The sequence below is a fragment of the Penicillium maclennaniae genome (assembly GCF_028827695.1).
Source record: "Penicillium maclennaniae strain IBT 15551 chromosome Unknown utg000001l:1.0-3280838.0:1.0-3283122.0, whole genome shotgun sequence".
NCBI lineage: Eukaryota > Fungi > Ascomycota > Eurotiomycetes > Eurotiales > Aspergillaceae > Penicillium > Penicillium maclennaniae.
Window position 1 is genome coordinate 1,377,952 of NW_026623213.1, and position 23,725 is coordinate 1,401,676.

General features: G+C 51.3%; 10 protein-coding genes across 10 annotated transcripts; 6 read left to right on the top strand and 4 right to left on the bottom strand.

Annotated features, from left to right (window-relative positions):
• Nucleotides 1-793: 793 nt before the first annotated feature.
• On the top strand, nt 794-2,472 carry cp8 (putative carboxypeptidase Y; the record flags this gene model as incomplete). The annotated part of the gene is made up of 4 exons (XM_056962196.1): nt 794-1,363; nt 1,422-1,782; nt 1,857-2,329; nt 2,401-2,472. 4 exons carry the CDS (start codon nt 794-796, stop codon nt 2,470-2,472), a joined length of 1,476 nt encoding a protein of 491 aa, XP_056827199.1.
• A 1,100-nt stretch (nt 2,473-3,572) lies between these two features.
• N7477_000534 (uncharacterized protein) lies at nt 3,573-3,992 on the top strand (the record flags this gene model as incomplete). The annotated part of the gene is made up of 2 exons (XM_056962197.1): nt 3,573-3,686; nt 3,741-3,992. The coding sequence occupies 2 exons, from the start codon at nt 3,573-3,575 to the stop codon at nt 3,990-3,992; spliced, it is 366 nt and encodes a 121-aa protein (XP_056827200.1).
• Nucleotides 3,993-4,527: 535 nt separating this feature from the next.
• On the top strand, nt 4,528-6,653 carry N7477_000535 (uncharacterized protein; the record flags this gene model as incomplete). The annotated part of the gene is made up of 5 exons (XM_056962198.1): nt 4,528-4,568; nt 4,617-4,691; nt 4,766-5,029; nt 5,100-5,869; nt 5,923-6,653. 5 exons carry the CDS (start codon nt 4,528-4,530, stop codon nt 6,651-6,653), a joined length of 1,881 nt encoding a protein of 626 aa, XP_056827201.1.
• An 868-nt stretch (nt 6,654-7,521) lies between these two features.
• Nucleotides 7,522-9,366, top strand: N7477_000536 (uncharacterized protein; the record flags this gene model as incomplete). The annotated part of the gene is made up of 3 exons (XM_056962199.1): nt 7,522-8,551; nt 8,604-8,926; nt 8,986-9,366. The coding sequence occupies 3 exons, from the start codon at nt 7,522-7,524 to the stop codon at nt 9,364-9,366; spliced, it is 1,734 nt and encodes a 577-aa protein (XP_056827202.1).
• A 687-nt stretch (nt 9,367-10,053) lies between these two features.
• N7477_000537 (oligoribonuclease) lies at nt 10,054-10,671 on the top strand (the record flags this gene model as incomplete). Its single annotated transcript, XM_056962200.1, has 1 exon — nt 10,054-10,671. The coding sequence occupies one exon, from the start codon at nt 10,054-10,056 to the stop codon at nt 10,669-10,671; it is 618 nt and encodes a 205-aa protein (XP_056827203.1).
• A 520-nt stretch (nt 10,672-11,191) lies between these two features.
• On the top strand, nt 11,192-12,964 carry pgmA (phosphoglucomutase PGM2; the record flags this gene model as incomplete). The annotated part of the gene is made up of 3 exons (XM_056962201.1): nt 11,192-11,244; nt 11,295-11,596; nt 11,679-12,964. 3 exons carry the CDS (start codon nt 11,192-11,194, stop codon nt 12,962-12,964), a joined length of 1,641 nt encoding a protein of 546 aa, XP_056827204.1.
• A 258-nt stretch (nt 12,965-13,222) lies between these two features.
• N7477_000539 (Gfo/Idh/MocA family protein) lies at nt 13,223-14,881 on the bottom strand (the record flags this gene model as incomplete). Its single annotated transcript, XM_056962202.1, has 1 exon — nt 13,223-14,881. One exon carries the CDS (start codon nt 14,879-14,881, stop codon nt 13,223-13,225), a length of 1,659 nt encoding a protein of 552 aa, XP_056827205.1.
• Nucleotides 14,882-15,372: 491 nt separating this feature from the next.
• Nucleotides 15,373-17,053, bottom strand: N7477_000540 (uncharacterized protein; the record flags this gene model as incomplete). The annotated part of the gene is made up of 3 exons (XM_056962203.1): nt 15,373-16,022; nt 16,088-16,795; nt 16,864-17,053. 3 exons carry the CDS (start codon nt 17,051-17,053, stop codon nt 15,373-15,375), a joined length of 1,548 nt encoding a protein of 515 aa, XP_056827206.1.
• Nucleotides 17,054-17,441: 388 nt separating this feature from the next.
• N7477_000541 (FAD binding domain protein) lies at nt 17,442-19,388 on the bottom strand (the record flags this gene model as incomplete). Its single annotated transcript, XM_056962204.1, has 6 exons — nt 17,442-17,989; nt 18,077-18,163; nt 18,222-18,384; nt 18,459-18,738; nt 18,804-18,988; nt 19,044-19,388. 6 exons carry the CDS (start codon nt 19,386-19,388, stop codon nt 17,442-17,444), a joined length of 1,608 nt encoding a protein of 535 aa, XP_056827207.1.
• A 793-nt stretch (nt 19,389-20,181) lies between these two features.
• Nucleotides 20,182-22,116, bottom strand: N7477_000542 (uncharacterized protein; the record flags this gene model as incomplete). The annotated part of the gene is made up of 1 exon (XM_056962205.1): nt 20,182-22,116. The coding sequence occupies one exon, from the start codon at nt 22,114-22,116 to the stop codon at nt 20,182-20,184; it is 1,935 nt and encodes a 644-aa protein (XP_056827208.1).
• Nucleotides 22,117-23,725: the final 1,609 nt, after the last annotated feature.

Here is a 23,725-nt window from a genome sequence, read left to right on the forward strand (position 1 = left end):
AATAGAGGCGGAGCGGAGAGATACACTTTGTGCCCTAAGGCTTTTGGATGCTAGATGAGAGGTGCACGTTTTAGTGTTTAGTATATAAGTAAATATGGGTATTCCCAATGGTAACTTGCACATTGAAATGCCATCCTCATGAGTGCTTAAGTAGATCCCGAGATCGCTTTCAGGGTAGCTTTCGGAATAAGACCCGAAGCTCTCCTAGAACATGCGGTGAGTCTAGCAATTGCATCTTCTGGTGACAGGATGATCAAGATCGGCCCTAAGTCTCGAGTATTATCCTATACGTTTCTTGCCCAAGTTAGCTTGAAGGTTCTAATTGCCGATATCAACATGCCAACGGTCTCGGGTCGGAGCACTGGGCCACGCAGGAGGAGCCTGGGAAAGAGTGCTTACATACCCGCGCTCAGGGGTCAAGGGTGCTTTGGCAAGAAGACAAGACAGGGGGAAGAGAGAAGAAGAGGAAGGAAACCAAGGGGATCTTCGCAGGTGGAGGTCGTTAACATGTTCCGGTATTACTGGCAGTTACTACTTTGTACTTCTTTCATCTCAAGTACCGGTCCGACATCGACCTTGCCCGTAATGGAGTAGCGGTCCTATTGCCGAGCGATAAAAAACAAATGCTTATCACCGATAGCTGTCAAGTTTCCCCAGGCGCCGACGGAAGCCCGGACGGAGAGGTTTCATAAGCCAAATGAGGGGAAGGGGAAGTTAGGCTGCAATCACTTTATGATCACGGCTCTTCGCTCCGGGGCCGTTGGACTTCAGTTTCGCGAAGTTTGATTTTCCAATGTTGTTTCTATCTATAGCGGGCCTTGTCGGCCTGAGTTATGCTGCAACCCAGCAAGTCCTCCAGCCGGAACACTCTGACGGCTTCCAAGTATTCCAAAGCCGATCTTCACCAGAACACTCAATTCGTATTCGGAGGCAAAACGAATCGATCTGTGCAGCCGGTTCAGCACAGTACACCGGATGGCTTGATGTGGGCCCCGTTCATCTCTTCTTTTGGTACTTTGAAAGCCAGCATGACCCCGCCAACGACCCATTGACCCTGTGGATGACAGGTGGGCCCGGCGGGTCTAGTATGGTCGGTCTCTTCGAAGAGGTCGGTCCTTGTCTGGTCAATGAGCACGGCAATGGCACCTACTATAACCCATGGGGTTGGTCCAAGAAGTCATCCATGTTGTTTGTTGATCAACCTGTCGGTGTTGGTTTCTCCTATCTCGATGAAGGCTATGACCTCCCCGGCGATTCGGCACAGGCTGCCGTGGATATGCACAAGTTTTTGCAACTTTTCATCTCAGAAGTTTTCCCTCATCACCTGGATAGTCCATTCCATCTATCTGGAGAGTCCTTCGCGGTAAGAATTTCTGAGTTTTCTTTTCGTTCCACATCATCTAAGAGACTAAGTCGTGCAGGGCAAGTACATCCCGGCCCTTGGCTCTCGAATTGTGAAGCAGAATAAGCGATATCCTCATGAAACGCAGATCCCACTTCGATCGTGTCTGGTGGGAGACGGGTACATGTCCCCTAAAGATGCAGCCTTTGGATACTGGGAGACTTTGTGTACCACAAATCCGGGTGTTGCAGAACCAGTGTTCAACAAGACCAGATGCGATATCATGGCTGCGAACATGCCTCGCTGCATGCAAGTCATGGACACTTGTATCAACAACCCAGACCCAGCCATTTGTAATGCCTCGATGTCAGTCTGCTACGAAGGCATCATCGGATGGTACGATGACGAGTCTCATGCCGGTGGTCGTAACAGATTTGACAGTAAGTCAGATCTCAACCCCAGAAACTTGCTCCTGGACCGCCTGACATGGCCTGATACTGACATGGCCTGATAGTTACGGCTCCTTGCGAGGTTGATAACTTCTGCTACATCGAAGCGGCTCGTGTAGGGGAATACCTCAATACTCGAGGTGTCTGGGATGCACTCTCACCACCTAAACAAATTGATCACTTCCTTTTGTACTCGGAAGAGATTGCGAGATCATTTGGCAACACCTCTGATTTGGAAACTTCTACATCTGACCAAGTTGCGTATCTTCTTCAGAACCAGGTCAACTATCTCGCCTATCAGGGCAATCTCGATCTTGCCTGTAACACCGCGGGAAATCTTCGTTGGGCGAACTCCCTGGTGTGGAATGGACAGCCTGAATTCGCTTCCAAGTCATTGCAGCCTTGGAAATCAGTGGTCGCTTCCACTGGCAAGAATGAAACTGTCGGAACGATGAAAGAAGTGCGGGTTCGAACGAGCGATACCGCAGAAACTGAATCACGATTTGCAATCGTGACTGTGGACAATGCTGGTCATTTCGTGAGTGCCCCTCAAATTAGGACGAAAGAGAAAGAAAAAAAAAGGCAGATTCTGATTTTCAATTCCGATAGCTGCCACAAGATCGTCCCGATGTTGCTTTGGACATAATGACCCGGTGGATCAGCGGAGTAGATTTTATTTAGGGAGATCGACTCTACTAAGGCTAATTCCAAGCCTCCGTCCTATCCAGAGCTCAAAGCAAATTGTAAATTGATGCTTGTGACAGGGCCTCTGTCTATCCAGAGTCTGCGATTAGTCTTGTTCTACGGGAATCGTTGATCTCCGCATGACGCGGCAGGACTTTGACCTAGGAGAATATCAAGGCAGAGTAGCTATTGGTCCAATTGAGGTGTATATTTGCTCATTGTCGCTGCTATTTCAGCCTGTAAACGTGCGGAAGATGACCTCTTTTTCTCGATAATCATGATGCACATGAACCAATGTTTGAGCACCGTACGTGACATGCATCTTGAATAAGTCATCACTCCAGTCATTGCAAGCATCTTTCATTTTACATCTTATTCCGGCTCAATTCTGATCTGAGTGATCGCCGACATCGGTTGTAAGTAGGCATCATGACTCGTACAAGCTCTCCCATACTAGAGGAATGGCCGCATTGGGCAACGCGCACATGGCTGCAGCCACGAGTCTCCAGCGTTACATTCCGTTGATCAAAACCCCAGGTCTCAGGCCTTAGCCGAAGAGACGGACTTTGCCGAAGACGGCCATTTACGGCGATGGTGATGCGCTCATCCTATGGCATCTCAATTCGGCAAAAAGCTGTCTCGGTATCCCCGCGTGCGATTGATATCAGCCGGTGACACATCATTTGATGACTGTAGAGTACGGTACAGAACGCGTGGAACAGAAGGCAAGAATGCTATTCGGTGGGCTAGGATAAGCGGAGCACAGTCTCAGACGCATTTCGAGGGGCCCGAACCAACATGGTCTCGGTGAGATCCCGGGCTTTTTGGCTACTGATTTATCCGACATCCCACGATCTGCGCGGGGCGCGGTTTCTGGAGTTTCGGGACTGAAAGCTTCTCCGGATAAAAAGTCTCCAGACGGAGTAGAACCAAGTAAGATCGGGCAGGTGGAACACGGGCGGGCTTATGTCGGGGGAAGCTTAATGGCAGGCAGCTGGGGCCGACTCGGGCTCGAGAACCTAGTCGGGATACCTTCAAAAGTCGGGAAGTTTCTCCAGGTCTGAATGTGGGGAATCCCCGGATTCTCTCCATGCTGAATGTTCACCTCATGGCCTCAATGGCCTGGTGCGAAGCACATGGGGATCGCTCATATCGCCGGATGCGATCTTGACTTGGGATCTCGGCCCACATGGAACATCGAGATAATCTCGGTGATTCAAGAGTCAATGATGAAGCCTTGTTAACCCGGTTTGACGTGTGCACAGGGCGCTCGCCAATCATACCTAGTGGCCGCGGTCGGGATCTCGTCCACGGAAATTGTCAAGGCACATCCCACCCAGGGCAAGTATCTACGGCACACCGTGGAGAACGCGATGGTGGCGTTGGAGTCTCCATTTCCGCCCAATCTCGTTTCGCGTCGCGCTAAAGAGGCTTATCGTAGCGCTATCCCGAATGCAGCGATTTTTGGAATTCTACTTTCGGACACACAACGTGGGCAGGATGATGCCCTGCTTTGACCTAGCGGATTTACGTCATTCAAAGAGCGACAGAATTATGTGAGGCTTGTCCATTCACCGGACATGACTGAGGCCCAGTGGGTTTCGGCCATCAATACTTGACGCCGGGTGAGGGCCAAAGGATGAGGATGAGAACACAGAGATGCCGGGATGCTGTCAAATTTTCCGTAGGTCTCAGGAGAGGTCTGGGTCTTCCCCATGGGCAGGTGACAAGTGGAAGTCTCCCCGCGGTTGAGAACCCCCAAGACTCCACACCCCGTTTTGGGAAGTAGATCGAGGTCTCCGGGCTTAGCTTGGAAGATGCATCTAGTTTGGGCCTTCTTACCGGGCTGACCGGAGGGGATTTCCCTCCAGCATAAAAAGGCAATGGTTTCTCCCATTCAATCATCTGTTCTATTCACAAGTCTTGCCCTCCCTCGAGGCATTGTGTTGACTCGGTCGCCCTTCTTCCTTACAAACTCCCTTCTTACTTTCTGATAACCCCCACAATTTCTACCCAACATCACATTTGGTACATGAGTTTTGATCCATTGCCATGATGAAGGAAACTATCACGCACGCGGAGTCGCCTAATACGTCAGTCTGCTTGTACGCTGCACAACCTATCTTGCTAATTCAGAACAGGACCGGCGATGACCACAATGGTGCCGAGAAGGGCCATGTCGAGCAAATCGATTTACACAACAATATCTCTGCCAAGTATGTGTTCATCCTTGAGCCTCATAGTGAGACAAATATATTTTTGTGAGGGAATTTGTCTAACAACAGCTCAGGATCAAGAATCCACTTGCTGATCTGAGTCAGTCTCAAGTGCTCCGCGATGTGGAGGACTTCGCTCAGGAGTACAACGTCACGGATATCTTGCCGGAGCTGAAGAAAGGAGCTCTGGTTGCTCGTGACCCTTCTGATTACGAAGCGGTTTGTGACCTCACAGACCACGAGGTTTCTGCTCTACGTGATGAAGTTCTTCACAAATGGCGTCAACCCAAGGCTCTCTACTTTACCATTATTCTGTGCTCGATTGGCGCTGCCGTCCAGTAAGTGATCAGTGATATGCTGAATGAACAATGATCTTTTTAGTTTGCTGCAGTACTGACTTCCACCAAGGGGATGGGATCAGACTGGTTCCAACGGTGCTAACCTGTCCTTTCCCGATGCTTTTGGTATTCCAGAAACGGCGAGCGTGAAGAACCAGTGGCTTGTTGGTATTGTCAACGCTGCCCCGTACATTGCAAGTGCCGTACTTGGATGCTGGCTTTCCGATCCCATCAACCGCATCTTGGGCCGTCGTGGTACAATCTTCATCGCTGCCATCTTTTGTGTTTTGTCTCCTATCGGCTCCGCGTTTACTCAGAACTGGCCCCAGCTGTTTATCACCCGTCTGCTTCTTGGAATCGGAATGGGTCTGAAAGCTTCCACCGTCCCTGTCTTCTGTGCAGAGAATACGCCTGCCCCAATTCGCGGCGGTCTAGTCATGTGTTGGCAGCTTTGGACGGCCTTTGGCATCTTCCTCGGTTTCAGCGCTAACCTGGCAGTCATGAATACCGGTGCTTTGTCTTGGCGTCTGCAGCTTGGGTCCGCCTTCATCCCAGCCGTGCCTCTTCTGTGCGGTGTCTACTTTTGCCCTGAGTCTCCTCGTTGGTACATCCGACGAGGCGAAATGGGCAAGGCTTACAAGTCTCTTTGCCGTCTTCGCAATACACCGCTTCAGGCTGCGCGAGATCTCTACTACATTCATGCCCAAATCCAGATTGAACAGGGCATTATTGGAGACAGCAACTATGCTACTCGTTTCGTCGAGCTATTTACTATTCCTCGGGTCCGTCGCGCTACCCTTGCTTCGTTCACGGTGATGATTGCTCAGCAAATGTGTGGAAGTAAGTGAACCATGACCCCACCCTTTGTGCATCTTGCCTCTAACGGTCAACAGTCAACATCATCGCTTTCTATTCTAGTACCATCTTTCAGCAAGCTGGCGCCAGTACCACCGGAGCTCTATTTGCCTCGTGGGGATTCGGTGCGGTGAACTTCCTGTTCGCCTTCCCGGCAATTTGGACCATCGATACTTATGGCCGCCGAGCTCTGCTTCTGTTTACCTTCCCTCAGATGGCTTGGACCCTTCTCGCAGCTGGGTTTTGCTTCTGGATCCCAGGAAACGGAGGTGCTCACTTGGCAGCCGTGGCTCTCTTTATCTTCCTGTTTGCTGCATTCTACTCTCCTGGTGAAGGCCCTGTGCCCTTTACCTACTCTGCTGAAGTCTTCCCACTGTCTCATCGTGAAGTCGGTATGTCGTGGGCTGTGGCAACCTGCCTAGGTTGGGCCGCAGTGCTCTCCATCACCTTCCCACGCATGCTCCACGCTATGACTCCTACCGGAGCCTTTGGCTTTTACGCGGGCCTGAACGTGACTGCGCTGGTCATGATCTTCTTGTTTGTTCCCGAGACCAAGCAGCGCACTCTGGAAGAGCTCGACTACATTTTTGCGGTCCCCACCCGGGTTCACATGCATTACCAAACCTTCAAGGCACTTCCGTGGTGGATCAACAGATACATCCTCCGCCGGAAAGTCGAGCTTGAGCCACTTTACAACTTCGATCACTTGGACACGCGTGATCAATCTGCACGAAGCCAGAGTATTGTATCTGAGACCGTCAAGGCGTAGCTTGGGTTTGTAATTTGGCGCTAACTGTTGATTTACGACTTCGTTTATTTTGGGCCGCAGGAGGATGCTGGTCATTCGAACTCGGTTCAATGTGCTTACAACACTTTTCAAATACTCAGAATATTATGCTTGATGAAAGATGACATGAACGCTCATGGTTCCGTGGTTTAGTTCCGTATCCGTAGACTTGGCATAGCGGGTCCTGGGGGGTGTTGCGGATCCATGGTTGTGAGCATCAGGTGATGGGAATGACGAGGTCAATACCTAACTCGGTTACGATAGAAGATAGCGGGACCTGAGAACTCCAGGGGCTTATGAGGAGTTGGAAATCTTCATGCAGTGCCATGCAAGTGACCAGTGACAAAGAGACATTAGGGGTTATTTTCTCCTCACACGACGCTCATATCACGTGGGGTTGGGCAGATCTGAGTCGAGACAGACTGGTTGTGATGAAAGGCTTCATCTCATGAGGTTTGTCGCCGTTAAGAAGTGAAGTTCCCTCGCCATCTTGGTTTATTCGATCTCCCCTTCTTCCTAGATCCCTGGGAAGAGCACAGCTCAACCCAGCCCCCCTCTATATACCAGCCCGCAAACAGTGGGGTCGACCCAGTTGCTGGGGTGCACCAGTTCAAAACACACTACCTTGACCGCCTCTCACCGTATAGCTAGCTCACACTTCTCGTGGGACGCAGAAAAAAAAAAAAGACTAGACCCTCACTTGCTGCGACTTACCTCTTTCCTTTTTCTATCTCTGCTTGGGGGTGCACTCTCCTTTTCGAGCGCGTGGGGCTGTCCCTCGCCCCTCTTCATACCTTCACCTCCGCCACAACACAGACCGCACCCCTCGTCCTTCCCTTGAGGCACCGCCATGCCGTGCTTCAAAGGGCTCGCCGTGAGCATTCATACCCCGGATGGCCCCATCTCCGAGTACTCGATCCAGCGTCACTCGAGAGCGTCGCGGATAGGTTGCTTCATCCCGGTGCCCCCGCCCAAAGTCCCCGACTCCGCTAAGGGCAAGGCCGAACAATCCACCTTTGCCATTTCGATTACTCTGCTCAATCCTGGCCAAGATGTCCCTTACTCGACCCCCAAACCCACACCGGATAATCCCTCCCCTAAGCCGAAGGTCGTTGGAGGCTTGCCCGGCCAGACCGGTGAGCGTGGCCAGTATTCAGGAGCCGTCGCGCCATATCAGGCATTAACCAACTCTCCGAACGAGACGGTGGCAGCTTATATCTACTTTGATGGCAGGCAGAAAGAGGAGGTGGCCACATTGCTGCGAAGAGGGGAGGAGACTTGGGTGAACTCAAGGTGGGTCAGCGTGCCCGACTCCGAGGGCGGCGGCATTGCTGAGCGTGAATTCCTATTCCGCGAAGTCGGACTGGAGCGCTGGTTGAATGGCTTGGATCTGGAGGGCAAGGATGCAGCCGCAAAGATCGAGCGGCGACGACAGAAGATGGAGAGGCGTCGCGCAAAACGCCAGGAGGAGAGTCAAGGAATGGAGATCGAGTCAAGCGCATCCTCAAAACCCAAGACCATCATGCGCTATGGTAATGATGAGAAGGATCCCCTGGAGAATGTCTCTGACGATGATCTCTCATCGGACTCCGACGACGACGATCCGATACCCGAAACCGCTGGTCAGATAAAGGTCGCCTTGTTCCGCGTTTTGGCATCCGGAGAGATCAAGCGAGGTGAATACTCGCCGCAATTTGACGCACATGACGACGACGAAGGCGGAGGGGATAATGGCGGAGGGGATGCCGACGTCGATCATACGACGAGCTTCGCAAAGCCCAAAACATTGGATCCCAAGTCTATCAGCACACAGACGGTCACAGGCATCGACCCGACTGACAAGCCTTACGCGACGTTCACATTCATGTATCGCGGCGAAAGTGAGTAACATTCGTCTTATGATCTTTGGACATCTACTTACAGATTCTTTAGGACAACTGCAGAAGATGGGCATAACGAAAGACCCCAAGGCACCGGAAACACCTGCAGCGAAGCGGAAATCTCTACAGGCCGATTTTTCCAATCTAGGACCCCTCAAGCCCGGCGGTACAGTGGGCTTCTTGAATTTCCGCGAACAAGAAGCTGGTCGCAAAGGCAAGAAGGGTGACGACGAAATGGACAGCGACGATGACGACACCGACAACCCCATCTTGGGTAAAGCTGACGACGAGGAAGACAAAGAAGACAGCAAATTACTGTCTCCCGACGACATCAAGCGCCAAGGGGAGCTGGAAGAGGGTGTTCGCAAGATTCGCGTAAGTGATATTTGACAGTTTTACATCAACAACAGCGCTAAAAAAAATAAAAAAAATAGCTCAAGCGCGAACGCTCCGCGGAACCGGGTTCAAGCAACGCCGCGAAACCCGTCGACACCCCGGTTCCTGGAACTACACCCCCTGCTGTGGAGCGATCCACCACGCCCCCGAAGATGAAGACGGAAACAGAGACGCCCGAACAGCCTCAGGCCAGCGTCGACGCAGTGAACGATTTCCTAGGCAGCCCGCTAAAGAAGCAGCGCGCAAGTGTATCAACAGCAGACGAGAATGCCCTTCGTCGTCGCATCGCAGAGTCCTCTGGCCGAATTAACGAGGTGTTGGGTTCGGGCTCAACCGAGAACAAAGCAGCCGCTGGGTCTTTTGGCGATAAGCTGGACGACGGGCCGGCCAAGTCGGAGACCGTTGACGAAGAGCTCTGAATTGATAATAGCTCTGATACCAGACCGCTGACAAAGGGGGGATGAAGACTTAGAAATTTCTCTTTTGCGGAGTCAATGGCTTGTTTGTTTCCTGTCGAATAGTCTCCCGTCAATAGGCGGTGGCGTCGCTCGTATTCTTCTTCTCTATCTTCACTACCTTGCCCTCTTTGACGCCGTTATGTCCACAATTCTTACACTACAGAAAGCATTCGGAGGGAAAAATACATTAGCTGCGTCGCCAGATTAGCGACTTGTTCATACTTTTGCCTCCACTACAAGCTTTGTAAAGACATATACCCGGGTAGAACATATCGTATCAGGCTGACCGATACCTTGAAATTTTGTGCTTGGCACTTGGAGACTGTCTTTAGGATATTGACGTCGTCATCATCGTTCAGATATTGCCATTGCACCAATTGAGCCAAGGGGACCAAAGCTAGCTGAACAAACAGTGCCAACCACCGCATTGATCACGTATTTTCGATACACACTTGAGAACTACCACCTTTGAATATGCTATGGCACATTGTTCCCCTGCGATCACTGTTTCTCTCGGCCAGGAGCATTTTGGGCCTGCACGGCTGCTTTCTCCACCAAGCCAGAGATTCTGCCGCCCATCTGCACCACGCTGTGTCAAACATCACGACTGACAACCCCAAACACCTCGCTCTACGCTACAAGACCACAATGCCACTCACACGCTCCACCGATCCCCTCGTCTGGATCGACTGCGAAGTAAAGAGTCCCCTTTGTCATCTCTCCCTCTCCCCAACCCTGACTTACCCAGCACAGATGACGGGCCTAGACCCTGAAAAAGAAGAAATCATTCAGATCTGCTGCTTCATCACTGATGCACACCTCAACCTCCTTGAACCCAAGGGCTTTGAAACAATAATCAACGTCCCGGATGCCACCTTAGACGCCATGTCGCCCTGGTGCATCGACACCCACGGCCGCACGGGCCTCACCGCCGCCGTGCGCGCCTCAACTACGACGCCCGCTACTGCGGCCGACCAGCTCCTTGCCTATGTCCAGCGTTACGTACCTGCGCGCACGGGTCTGCTGGCGGGGAATAGTGTCCACGCTGATAAGGCTTTCTTGGTGAAGGGGCCCTATGCAAAGGTGATGGAACATTTGCATTATCGGATTCTGGATGTGAGTACGATCAAAGAGGCGGCGAGGAGGTGGGGAAGTGAGGAGTTGTTACGAGATGTTCCACCGAAGAAGGAGGTGCATTTGGCTCGAGATGATATTCTAGAGAGTATTGCTGAGATGCGGTATTATAAGGAGAAGTTGTTTGGGTGAGGTTTAGATGCTATTGATATCCTATCTGTATGTTTTTCTTTCCCCCCACGAAGACGACTTTTTCTCCCTTTTATTGGAATCTATCGTTCCATCTTGGAATTTGCAAATTGGAATTTAATCTGAGCAGAAACTTGGAAATCACGCAGAAAATTCTATTTTTAAACCGGATTTCCAGGCCATTGCAGGGACTGTCTCACTAGGTAAAAAACCGGAGCTGCCCCGCGCGTACTTGGATTTCCCTGGAAATGGCAAAACAGCTCCGAGGAAGAGCTCCGGAACACTACTCTAGGAATTCGTCTCGGCTCAAGCTTCTATCTAAGATGCAAAACAAATATTTAGTCGAGGAACAAATCGTACTTGGAAGTAGTGAGCCCAACCAATTGAATTTGTAGCTAGTGATTAGCTCAACGCTGTCAAATGTGGCCAAGTGCGATGATCAACACATGACGGCAGCCCCTCATCAGTCGGTGAAGCTCTTCTTTCCCCCCCTTCTTTCTTTCCATCATCCACCTCATTCATCATGTCAGTCCAGACTGTCTCCATTCAGCCCTTCACGGACCAGAAGCCCGGCACGTATGTTGATCGGACCTACTATCGCAATTCCCCTGCTAATATCATCTCAGTTCTGGTCTTCGCAAGAAGGTCAAGGTGTTCGAGCAGCCTCACTACTCCGAGTCGTTCATTACCAGCATCCTTCTCTCCATCCCCGAAGGTGCCCAGGGAGCCTTCCTTGTCATTGGCGGTGATGGTCGTTACTACAACCCCGAGGTGATCTCTAAGATTGCGAAGATCAGTGCCGCCTACGGTGTCAAGAAGCTGCTGGTCGGCCAGAATGGCATTCTCAGTACCCCTGCTGCCAGCAACTTGATCCGTGTTCGCAAGGCCACGGGTGGTATCTTGCTGACTGCCAGTCACAACCCTGGTGGTAAGTTAGAATAGAGCTCGTTTTGTGGTCGCTGGTCGCTAACCAGCTGTCTCCAGGTCCCGATAACGACTTCGGCATCAAGTACAACTTGTCCAACGGTGCCCCCGCCCCGAGACCGTGACCAACAAGATCTTTGAAGCCTCCAAGTCCCTCACCTCTTACAACTACGTTGAGATGCCCGATGTCGACACCTCCGTCATTGGTACCAAGAGCTACGGCCCCATTGAGGTCGAGGTTGTCCACTCCACCGCCGATTACGTGACCATGATGAAGGAGATCTTCGATTTCGACCTGATCAAGGACTTCCTTAACACCCACAAGGACTTCAAGGTGCTCTTCGACGGTATGCACGGTGTCACCGGCCCCTACGGCGTCGACATCTTCCAGAAGGAGCTCGGCTTGCCCGCCAGCAGCACCATGAACTGCAAGCCCTTGCCGGACTTTGGTGGCGGCCACCCCGACCCCAACCTCGTCTATGCTCACGATCTCGTTGAGGCCGTCGACAAGAACGGTGTGCACTTCGGTGCTGCCAGTGACGGTGACGGTGACCGCAACATGATCTACGGCGCCAACTCTTTCGTCTCCCCCGGTGACAGCTTGGCCATCATTGCCCACCACGCCAAACTCATTCCCTGGTTCAAGAAGCAGGGCGTGTACGGTCTCGCCCGCTCCATGCCTACTTCCGGCGCGGTTGACCGTGTCGCCAAGGCCCAAGGTCTTGAGAGCTACGAGGTGCCCACCGGCTGGAAGTTCTTCTGCAACCTGTTTGACAACAAGAAGATCTCCATCTGTGGTGAGGAATCCTTCGGCACTGGTAGCAACCATATCCGTGAGAAGGACGGTGTCTGGGCCGTTGTCGCCTGGCTGAACATCATTGCTGGTGTGGCCAAGCAGACCCCCAATGAGACCCCCAGCATTGCCTCCATCCAGAATGACTTCTGGAAGACCTACGGCCGTACCTTCTTCACTCGCTACGACTATGAAAACGTCGACAGCGAAGGTGCCAACAAAGTCATTGGCGTCTTGTCCGACCTCGTCGCCAACCGCGACACCTTCATCGGCTCCACCATCTCTGGCCGCAAAGTCACTGACGCCGGTAACTTCTCCTACACTGACCTCGACGGTAGCGTGTCCAAGAACCAGGGCTTGTATGCCAAGTTTGATGACGGCTCCCGCATCGTCGTCCGTCTGTCCGGCACCGGCAGCAGTGGCGCCACCATTCGTCTGTACATTGAGCGCTACGAGAGCGATAGCTCCAAGTTCGGCCTCAGTGCCCAGGAATACCTTGCTGACAACGTCTCCCTCGCCCTGCAGCTCCTCAAGTTCAAGGAATTCGTCGGCCGTGAGGAGCCCGATGTCAAGACCTAAGCAAATCTCAATGTAGTGCTATTGTGTGACCCGCTGGATGGGGATCACGGCTATTGTTTCACTTCCGCGTGAAGATATCATAATATGATGGAAGAATGCAGAAAACCATTTTGTGAGGGTAGAATCTCACGTATTTTATCCTAGTAATCAATGTTCCTTCCCAAGGTTCCTATTGGCATCATAATTTCAGAGGAAACCAGCCCCTTCAAAATTACCCAAGCTCACCGAGTCCATCAAGTCATCAATCATGCCGAATAATCACGTAGCCCAAACAGCAGCCGACGTCTTCAGCTTCTCATCCCACCACTCCCTCCACTTGACAACCCTCTCATCGCGCCTCGCCTCTTCAGCGGCAAAGACAACCGCATGGCTGCGAACTGCTTCTTCCAAATTGCATCCAACAAATCGTGCCTGCGCCGTCTCCACATCCAAACCCCCATTCACCACCGCATCAACAGCATTGACATACTGTCGCGCCAAGCCATAGTCACCACCACCATGAGACTCCTTCTGATCGGGAGGCGGAGGTGGCACATCAATAACTTGCGTCTTCGCCGTAGCGAAATCGTAGATCGAGATGGTCCGACTGTCGTATTCAATCTCTCCTTTTGTCCCATACACACGACCCCGCCGCTCACACTGTTTCTCCGTTGGCGCGATCATATGGAACGTAGCTGTCTTCGCCAACCGACGCGGTTCGGTCTCTTCATCATCCCAGGCAAAGGTGACGACCTGGTCATCACAGACATTATTATCCGCCTCGTAAACACACCGACCATACCAAGGGCGCGAAGCAATATCCAAATCTGAATTCTTCCCAACCTCATAGTCCTCGCGTAGCTTCTCAAGTAAATGTTCCTTCGCCGCCGCAGTACCCTGCGTCTGGACCACGTCCTCGATGTCAGGACAGACAATATCAACCGGCCATCCCGTAATCCCCTTGGCCAGATGTCGATCGTTATAGATCCGCAAGGCACTATAGTTACACTCTCGTTCCGCGGGACAAGAGAGACAAATCGTAGCATCGCCAGCCGTGACTGGTTTCCTCGATCGTTTGAATTGCGTCATATATCCCACCGACGAGATACTGCGTGGAAAGTGCGGTTCATGGCCCTTTGACATGGCATTTTCAAGCGAAGGCGGCGAGCAGAGGAGCCAGAGAATGAAGTCGATGTCGTGGCATGATTTGGTTAAGAGGGAGCCGTCGCCTGTGGGTGTTGCGCGGCGCCAGTTCCCACGCACATAGCTGTGAGAGAAGTGCCACCAGCCGACGGGCTCGGTGTGTTCCAAGGACACAATGTCGCCGATGACTTGGTCTGAGAGGAGAAGTTTGCGAAGGAGGATGTTGTGTGGGCTGTAGCGCAGGACGTGGCCGATGGAGAAGATCTTCGACGGGGGTCGTGGACGTTGCTCGGCACCTTTGGGTGGTTGGAGGGTGCGGTAGACAGTGAGACAGTCATCAAGCGAGAGAGCGAGTGGTTTCTCGCATAAGATGTGTAGGTTGAGCGGGGCGATGGCCTTGATGACCTCGATGTGTGTCTCGTCTAATGTGCAGATGAATACACCGTCGACTCCGACGGGTCCTGAGTCTGGTATCTCTGTGCTGTTGTGGAGGCCGTGTGTGCTTCGTCGTTTGGTTTCCCATTGAATCCATTCGCGCCAGTCGGCGAATGCCTGGCCCTCCTTTGCTGATCCCTTTCCCCAGATGTAGTTCCGGCCGAATTCCCGTCGTTTGAAGGGGTGTGGTTCGGCGACGGCGTGGATTGTGCCCTGTGTCACTTTTGTCACGGCACGAGCATAGGCGTTACCGCGAGAACCCGCACCGATCACGAGGAAGCGCAGTTGCTTTGGGGTAGACCTTGAAGAGCTGATGGAGGTGACGAGGACGTCTGTTTGGGGGAGCTGGGGCTCTTTCATGTTGGTCTAGAGGTGGCTTTGAGCTGGAATTGGGATGGGAATAGGCTGGAGTATTGACATGCTCCCGATCTACTGTTTCACGGAGAAGAATAGCTAGCAACGTTGCAGCGCGGGGAGTTCAAAGGTTCAAAGGTTCAAAGGTTACAGCGAATTGCGGGGGAATCAGCACCTTCATCTCGGCCATGATTGGCCACTCAACTATACTGATCAACAAAAGATTGGACAGTTGATAATGGCCTTGGAATTGGACTCTATGCGAGTGACCCTGAAGTTGCCCAGAAAGTATATTAGGAAAAATAAAAAGAACATCAAGACAGGGACCAAGTGCTAGACGAAGGCGGAGAGACTTTGATTCAGAATTTACTCAACAACAGAGCCCTTTCTATAGACAAAGCAACGACAGGCAGACTTAATAACATGAAAACCTCAGGCCATCACAGCTGATGGACTTCCAAAAAAAGAAAAAAAAAGAAAAAACCTATGATATGATACTATCTCGAGAACTTCCGGTCCTGTTCGCCATCGTCTTTCTCGTCGGTGCTCGTGCTGGCATCCCTGATTTCCATACCCTGGATTTCCCGGCTGTCGAAGATTCGTGACACCTCTTCCAGGGATCGACCCTTGGTCTCCGGGAACAGAAAATATACCGATACCAGGAAGAAAGTCAGGCAGCCGATATACACAATGTAATACTTCCACTGGATAGCCGAGAATGCGACCGGGTTCACATATTGATTAAAGAAGCAAGCAATGGCATCGACCGAGAGCGTGACTGCAATTCCTTTTGCGCGAAGCTGATAAGGCAGAATCTCTGCCGGGTACGCAAGGAACAATGGCGAATAGGCGAGATCAAAACAGGCAAAGAAGAGGAAAAGCATCGGAACCACGGCCAGCCCCGCGGCTTTGATGTATAGTTCTGCGAAAAGACCGGCAACAAGGGTTGTGATCGAAAGAAACATGAGCATTCCTGCTGTCGCCAGCAACCACAGAATGCGCCGGCCATATCGTTCTGATGCCATTGCTCCAGCAGACGAGAGGATCAAATTCCACACTTGCATACCGATATTGATGGATGCTTGGTCTGACGCATTATCGATCCCGACTGACTTTAGAATCGGTGCCAGGTAAAAGGAAACGATGCCTACGAATCTGTGAGCTGATGCCGGGTGGTGCGTTGGAAGGGGAGAGGGGGGGGGGGGTTTATACCGTTTCCAGCCCACTCTTGCATAAGTCCAACAATGACGCAGATTGCCAGGCGATGTCGGTCGCCCTTGGATGAGAAAAACGAGCTCCAGTTCCGAGGCTCGCTAGTCTCGTCATTGATGCTGATGCAGATTTTCTCGAATTCATTCTGCACTAACATGTCGTCTTCATTGCCATTGGCATGGTAACGGGCCAGAACCTTCAATGCCTCATTCTTACGATTCTTGGACACCAGCCATCGAGGGCTCTCGGGCACAATGAGAAGACCTATCAACTGAACCACGGGGAAGAAGGCCTGCAGCACACATGGGATCTTCCACGACCAGCTACTATGCATCAATAGTGTAGCAAACGTGAACGCAGCCGAGGTGATCGAACCGACACACCAGAAGGTGTTGTATAATGCCGTGGCCACTTGTCTGTGCCGAGGATGCGCAATCTCAGTTGCCAACAGCGGTGCAGCAGTCTGAGACGTACCAACTCCCGCACCAGCCAGGACACGAAGAGCAAAGAAGGCCCAGTGAGTTGAGGTCGCGACTTGAAGAATAGATGCCAGGATCACAATCGATGATCCAACGAAGACACACCACTTTCTCCCAAAATTATCCGCCACATATGACGCTGGTGTGAATGATATGAAAGCCCCCAGAGAAGTAGCTCCGATGATAAGACCGACGATGTTCGGGTTGAGACCTCCTATGATGGTCGAAACTGAGACCAGAGTAAGTTGTTGTTTTAGCGTTGATTCCGTGTGAGCCTCTCTTATATGAACTCCTTACATTGAGGTAAGACGAGCAATCCATTAATGAGACTTCCATTATACCCAGTGCCAGCGGACGAAGCGAACATGAGTGCGATCCCTAAGTTCAGTCGCCGTAGCCCACGGTCTTTCACCCAGCTCTTGTGTGTATTGGTCGGAAGCACCTTCAATGCTTCCACCGGTGTATCGGGCTCCGTTCCTTGATCCATGATGAATTCAGTGGCTGCCACGAGCACAACGCACCCTCGAAAAATAAGATACCAGGGAACAATTTCTCCGGGCCAAGGCTCAATAAGAGTTTATACTTTTCGAGAGCTCCTCAAAGCTCACGCAGAACAAGGGATACCCACATTCCGGCTGTATCTTGCTAGAGGTCTACTCCACCGGCGTGGACAATACGGGATCTGAGAGTCCGGAATGAAGGGAGGAATGGATTCTCGGATATTTTACAGTGACGTTGCGCCATCCAGCTGATCGTTTATCTCCATCGAGGAGGTCAAGGCGCGTTTAACATCCAGGGCGTCTCTCGAGAGGAACAGAAACAGTCATGGTTATGAGACAATGGCTGAGATACCGAAGCGTATGCATAGCCCTAATCTACTCGTCGTTATCACCGACCAACGAGGCATACCGATTTCCCAGCCCGCAGAACCCTTCGACGGCGCACTGATTCCCAACCTCCCTTTTCTTTTCCAGAATATCTTCCAGGCTCCAGGCGATTCGCTCTGCTCCCAGCCTGGCCCCTTCGAGGTTCGGAGCCCCAGGTCCCAATCGTAATCCTGCCATCCTACCTGTCATGAATAAGGGTACGTCTTCACGCCACATGAGATCATCTGTGAGGCATGGTAACCCTTCTTTGACGGCGATAGGATACTCCGCGTTCATGTTACGTAGGAGTGGCATCTCGGTCACGTCGGCACGTGCTCCGGTTGCGAAGTAGATAAAGTCAATAGCAGGGAGGTTTGGGATCGGCGGATCGGTGGTCAATGCCCAGCTCTGAGTTTCCGGGTTGTATTTATGGGCGGTGATGGTGGTATGTGTGTGAATGGATGCGCGGTCGTGTGCTGCGTGGTCTTTGACAATTTTCACGTAACGAGGCGTGATACTGCCTCCGTTGCGGGCAACTTTCATCATTTCTAGACGTTCTATGTAATTGCATCAGCTGGATTTCTATCTTTTCCTCTCTCTCACTCTTCCCAGGTGAGAAAAGGTGATTAAATGAGATCACTCACCTTCATCGGTATCTGCAGACCAGAATGCTGCTTTCTCCCAGTTCTTGTATTTGCCCATCCACGGCAGACTGATATCAAAGTGCTTAACTGCAAGAAATCTTTTAATACGTTGCTGCCGATTGCGCTTCTCTTTTCCATCACATACCTTTCATTCCAGAGCGCATGAGGAACCATACTTTGGTAACACCCTTCCGTACGGCCATATCCACAATCTGTGCTGATGAAAGGCCACCTCCCACAACAACCACATTGGTTTCCTGATGACGTTGAATCTTACGACGGAGATCGGGGCTCGGGAATGACTTGATCTCCATGCTATGACAGCATGCCGATGCACCTTCTTCCTCGCTTGCAGCGCGCCAAGGGAAGATCTTAGATATACCCGCTCCCCCGCTCCAATAGCAAGCACAGTCGTTCGGCTATAGAACTTTTGGCCCATTGTGGTAGTAATCGTGAAAGTCTTTGAGTTGGATACCGGCGTGGCTTCATCCTCGGGGAGATAACCGTAAGTAATGTCGGCAACTTCTTGTTTCTGGATGAGATTCGGTTCGTTCAGACCATATCGATCGATAATCGACGCGCAATAATCGGCGAAAAGATCAGTTGATGGAGAAAAATAATCTTTGCGGTCACGCTCATCGATCTCGACACCGCCAATAGTCCTTCGGAGAAATCAATGATGATGAGATTTGGTTGTTCGAACTAAGAGCAGTCAACAAATACTTACTGGGATTTCCCGCCTTGCCGTCTCTTCTTTTTCTTATGCTTGCTCATTTCTTTCCCGACGCAACCCGAAATCTCCCACAGATCATCTTCCCGGCCAACCTCTTGTGTATATGCCAACATGCCATCTCTATCACCAGGATCGGGATGGAAGAACATTGGGCTTCTCAACTGCTTGATTTCTAGCGTCTTGAATGCGTTGTTCCATCTTTGCATCCACTGATCCCCCCGAGCCGTCCAGTACAAGCGTTGAGATGGAGTCGTCCGATGAGACTGAAGAGGCAGATGAGAGCGAAGGCACCGAAGATGTCGAATCTGTGGATCTTCGCCGCTCCTTGTCCTGTACATTGTCGCACGTGCATTTCTGGCCTCGGTTCCACTTCTCAGCGCGAGAGCCGTTGATCTTGGCGTGGCCAGCTTGAACAAGCTTCATCCGACCCGTATGCTTTTTGATCCAATGGTATCTTTGATGTTCTTCGTCTGTGAACAAAGCCGAAGGGGTCTCTTCGTGCAGTCGAGCGGCGACTCCAAGGCCACATGGTCCAGCGCCAATGATGATGACATCGTAGATACCATTATCTGGGTGCATGTTGACAGGGGGTAAAACAAATGACAAAAGAGATCTCGTATAAGGGGTGTAATCGAGCGCTGAACTTGTGCTAGGAGAGTGGAGGATGTCTCCTTTATATGTAGCGCAGGTCACCGTGGACCAATGCTACAATGTCTTTGGGCGTAGCCATCGAGGTACTCTCCTCCCAAGGTCCCTGTGGTCTCGTGCAGTATATGCGCCAAGGTAAGATGGGTCTTCCCCACACCTAGAACTGCAGATCAAACCATCCACTGGAAGCTACTAGGAGGTCTACTGTTATGGGGACCTTGGGGAACATTGGTTTCGGCAGGGGCGAAGTGATAGAAATTCAAGCTTCAAGAAGCCTTGGGAATGAGATAGTAGGAAAGTCAACCTGTTAACATCCATACCAAGAATGGGGTCGTCCATACAAAGATTAAAGAGTCTAGGGAGTGGAGCGAATAATTTACGAATATATAGACATGAATATATCTAAATGGTCACGGGTGTCGCTGACACATCCTAAGTCTGATGCCATCTCAAGACAGAAACTTAGTACGACAACATGAAATGAAACTACCAATACACGTAGTTGAGAAGCATACAAATAAATTGAACGAAGAGAATTAAAATTATTATCAAAAACACCTAGGGGAATAGCAAAACACAAAGCCCCAAGCCAATCACCAACACCTAGGCACCTAGGCAAATCATTTAGCCACAATCCGCCGACGAAAAGATAAGACCACTCGATAACTCCAAAAAAGTAAAATAAGAACCAACATCCTTGCGCCGACTCCTCACTGAAATTCTTTCACCTTTTCTTCCCATCCGACATCCTCGAACGAGGAAGGCCACCACCTTCCCGGCGATGCCAAGCATCTTGAGGCCAGACCCACCCGCGTACGCGCTTAGCATCACGTCTCTCGCCGATCTGCGGTTCTGGGATCCATTTATCCTTTGCCTCGGGCAGGATACGCTGCCGAGTGAGAGCCCCGGGGCCGCCAACGTTGAGGTGGGCGGATGGCTGGAAAGGGAGTGGAACGGATTTTGAGAGCATCATCAGAAAATACAATGCTAAGCTGGCTGTCATCGGGACAGAAAGACCTTCGTCTGATGGCTCGAGCTCGGGGACTGGGGAGTCATGGTTCGAGTAGGAGGATGATCCGTGTGATGACGAAGAGAAAGATCGTGCGCTGATAGGGGTGGATAGGGATGGTGCATCGCGTGCACTTGACTGGGTGAAGGCGGTTTTGAGGGGTATTGGGGCTGCGACTTCGAGATAACCAAAGTAAGGGACATCGTCACCCTCGTCACAGCCGGCGCGAACGCAAACGAGCTCGATTTCGGTGATAATAAAGCCGTATCGGCAAGAGTGTTCACGCATACAGCGTTGTAGATGAGCCAAGCCATTCAAATATTCGACGCGTCGGTGTGGCGCTTCAATACGCATGCCAGAGTTCCAACGATCGAAGCTCTTGACGATTCCCACTAGACGACCACGGGGCTGACCAGAAGCAGTGTGTTCCGAGTCTGTGGCATAATTGGCGAGGAAGTGCGGATGGCCGTGGTTTTTGTGGCCAGCATAGCGCATGTCCGGTGCTGTGTAGAGCTGGAGATGCTCTGCGCCCTGGGAAACAGCCAGCGCAGCGTTGATCCGGGGTGCATAAAGGTCGCGAATCAGACCAACCAGCGCGGGCTCCGACTCTGGGGCTAAGCGCTGAGGACTCACTACCACCGGAGGAGCAAGAGTGCCGAGAATCTCGGTCTTGAGAAGCTTAGTGAGGCCTCGGATTGAATCAAAAGTACCGAGTGAGAAAGAGTTCCAACTGCGAAGGTTGCGAATATCCCACCAAAAATAGTCGTGCATGCCGCGCGTGGGCACAACACTGACGTTGCGGACGAGATTGATTGCTTGAGTCGGCGAGCTCAGATACGACAAGAGATTTGTAGATGATGAGGTTAAATCTTCCGTAGGGCTGAGTGGTGGCACCGGTGATGGCTGGACTCCGTGTGCTTGAGTATAATTGTACGGCGGCGTGGGAACTGTCAACGGATTGTGAGGGCGAACAGGACCAATACGAGGCACTTGAGCTGTTGATACTTGGGAGTATGATGGATAGACCATGATGCTTGGTGTTACTGGTGTTGCTGGAGTGGCTGGAGTGCTGGGCTGTGTCTGTGCCGCAACATATTTGGGAAGTTGCCGATAAGTAGGATATCCATAACGATTGAGAGTGGCCTCATCAATGCAAGAAGTTGATACTGAGCGTGAGTGTCCCCTGGGAGCCTTCCGCTTGCTCTTCGGGGTGACAGTCACCGGAGACGAAAGGGCGGACGAGCTAGCATGCCCAGTGGAGTTGATCGGCGAGATAGGAGAAGCTAGGGCCAGGCGCTTTGAAGCTTCAAGGGCATTTCGTTGAACAGGCGGCCGACTTGGGTAGGGAGCAAAGCCAGGTGGGTTTCTAGTGTTGGATAAGAATCGCCGATGGCGCAAGGGCCCACCGGCAGATACAGGTTCAATAATGACATCTTGCGGGCGAATTTTAGGTAGAAGAGCAGGACCATGGTGGTGCCGAGTTGGCGAGGAACTTGGGCTTGTGTTCCCAGTCATTGTTGACCACGGCGAGGACTCGCCCGAATAGATGGACGAATGGGATGTGTTAAGATTGTAGGCTGATCCGATGTACTCTTCAAAATGGATGCCCGGTGGAGTAGTTGGCTGGTAACGAGCGTATTCCAAAGCCATGATGAGACAATAAGAAGCTGATGGATGGTCGACCCAAACACAGAGGAATCGAAGGTAGAGTATAATGGAAGGCAAGATCAGACCAGATCAAACCACTGTCTGAAGAAACATGAACATGATCCGGAAGGAGTTTGTTTGGATATTTAGTAGAACTTGAACGGACTCATACAGGCTAAGCACTGCATATAAAAAGACCTGACGAACATAGAGTGGATCTGGACAACATGAAACATGGAGAAGCAGTTTATCGTGACGCCGGAGGCTCCAAATCTTTTTTTGGCTTCCCTGTCTCCGATGCAGAGGAACGCCTGCCACGCGATGAAACACGAAACTGCCGACCATTGTGCCTGAGGGTCGCGCGACATGGGCTTTTTGAAACTCCGTTTTGGGTTTGGATGGGTATAGTGCAGTTTCAGCGGACTGTCGCGCGTTAAGTGGTGCTATAATTCGCATCAGCTTCGGTCGTGTTCTTCAGATTCCTCATTAGGCTTAGGGTCCTGCACAGTGATCGAACACTTCTAAAATCAGCAACAATTAGGTCACATTTCCTGGTTAATTAGCGGCCTCTTCATCCTCTTAGGGGAACGCCATGCCTCAGTAATCGCTGGCGACAGGCGGCTAAACTCCAGGGTATATAAATAGATGTACTTGGCTTGGCGTGTGCTGAGACAGTGCATGAAGCCAGCAAAAAAGCAGGAGAAAGTTGTTCCGACATAGCTTTGAGAAATGTGAGATGTGATGGCTGTCGCTCGGCGGCTAGAAATGTCTGTCGAGTCTCAAGTTACGCGCCGGGCGACCGGCGTGACGCACCCCCCTGTTTCTGAGGATGAATGTCCCATAATTAGCATGAAATTAGCACAGCGCTGATTCGTGTTTCAGTTTGGGCAATTCATGTATAATCCAGGCTAATAGCCCCGATATATCGTGAACAGATTTAGGGCTCGTGAATCGGGAGGGGGCAGTTCGGCATCTTCCGATGTGATAGAAGCTGGCTAGGGTACCTCCCGATGACTTTCAAGTAGTTCGCATTCCGTTTTGACTGTCAGATACTTCTCAATACCTTCTTTTAGACGATCTTGGACCTTTGGCCTATGGTATAGAAAAGAAGCATAGAATATGGACTGCGTAGCAAATGATGCACCAACACTCATCCGAACATTACTTTTGCCAATGCGAACCACTCAAAAAGCTGCTTGAACATATGAAGCAGCAGCTATGGCAGAAGCTACTGCTCGCCTGCTAAGAAATGTAGTAGTCAGGTGAGAAGTACTCATGGTGCAGGACGCATCGCATACATCCGCTAGTAGAAGTTCTCACCATGGGTCACAGGACGTGAGCCCGTAACAGACGCTGGATGTACTACTGATATTATCGAGAATGTTGCGCATGAATAAGGTCACAGATGGCAGAATGAGCGAAATATGATATGTTTTGAGCGTATATTATCGATCGCTGATGTCCGCTTGAGTTGCTTAGTGTGTTGGCTATGGGTCATCTGCTGTTTCTTAGGGTATGATTTGATCTGTTTATGATAATTCAGCCAAGGAAGCAGCATGCCCCGTCGAAGCCGAGGAGGGAGAAGAGGGATTAAGCTCTTGAAGCAATGGGT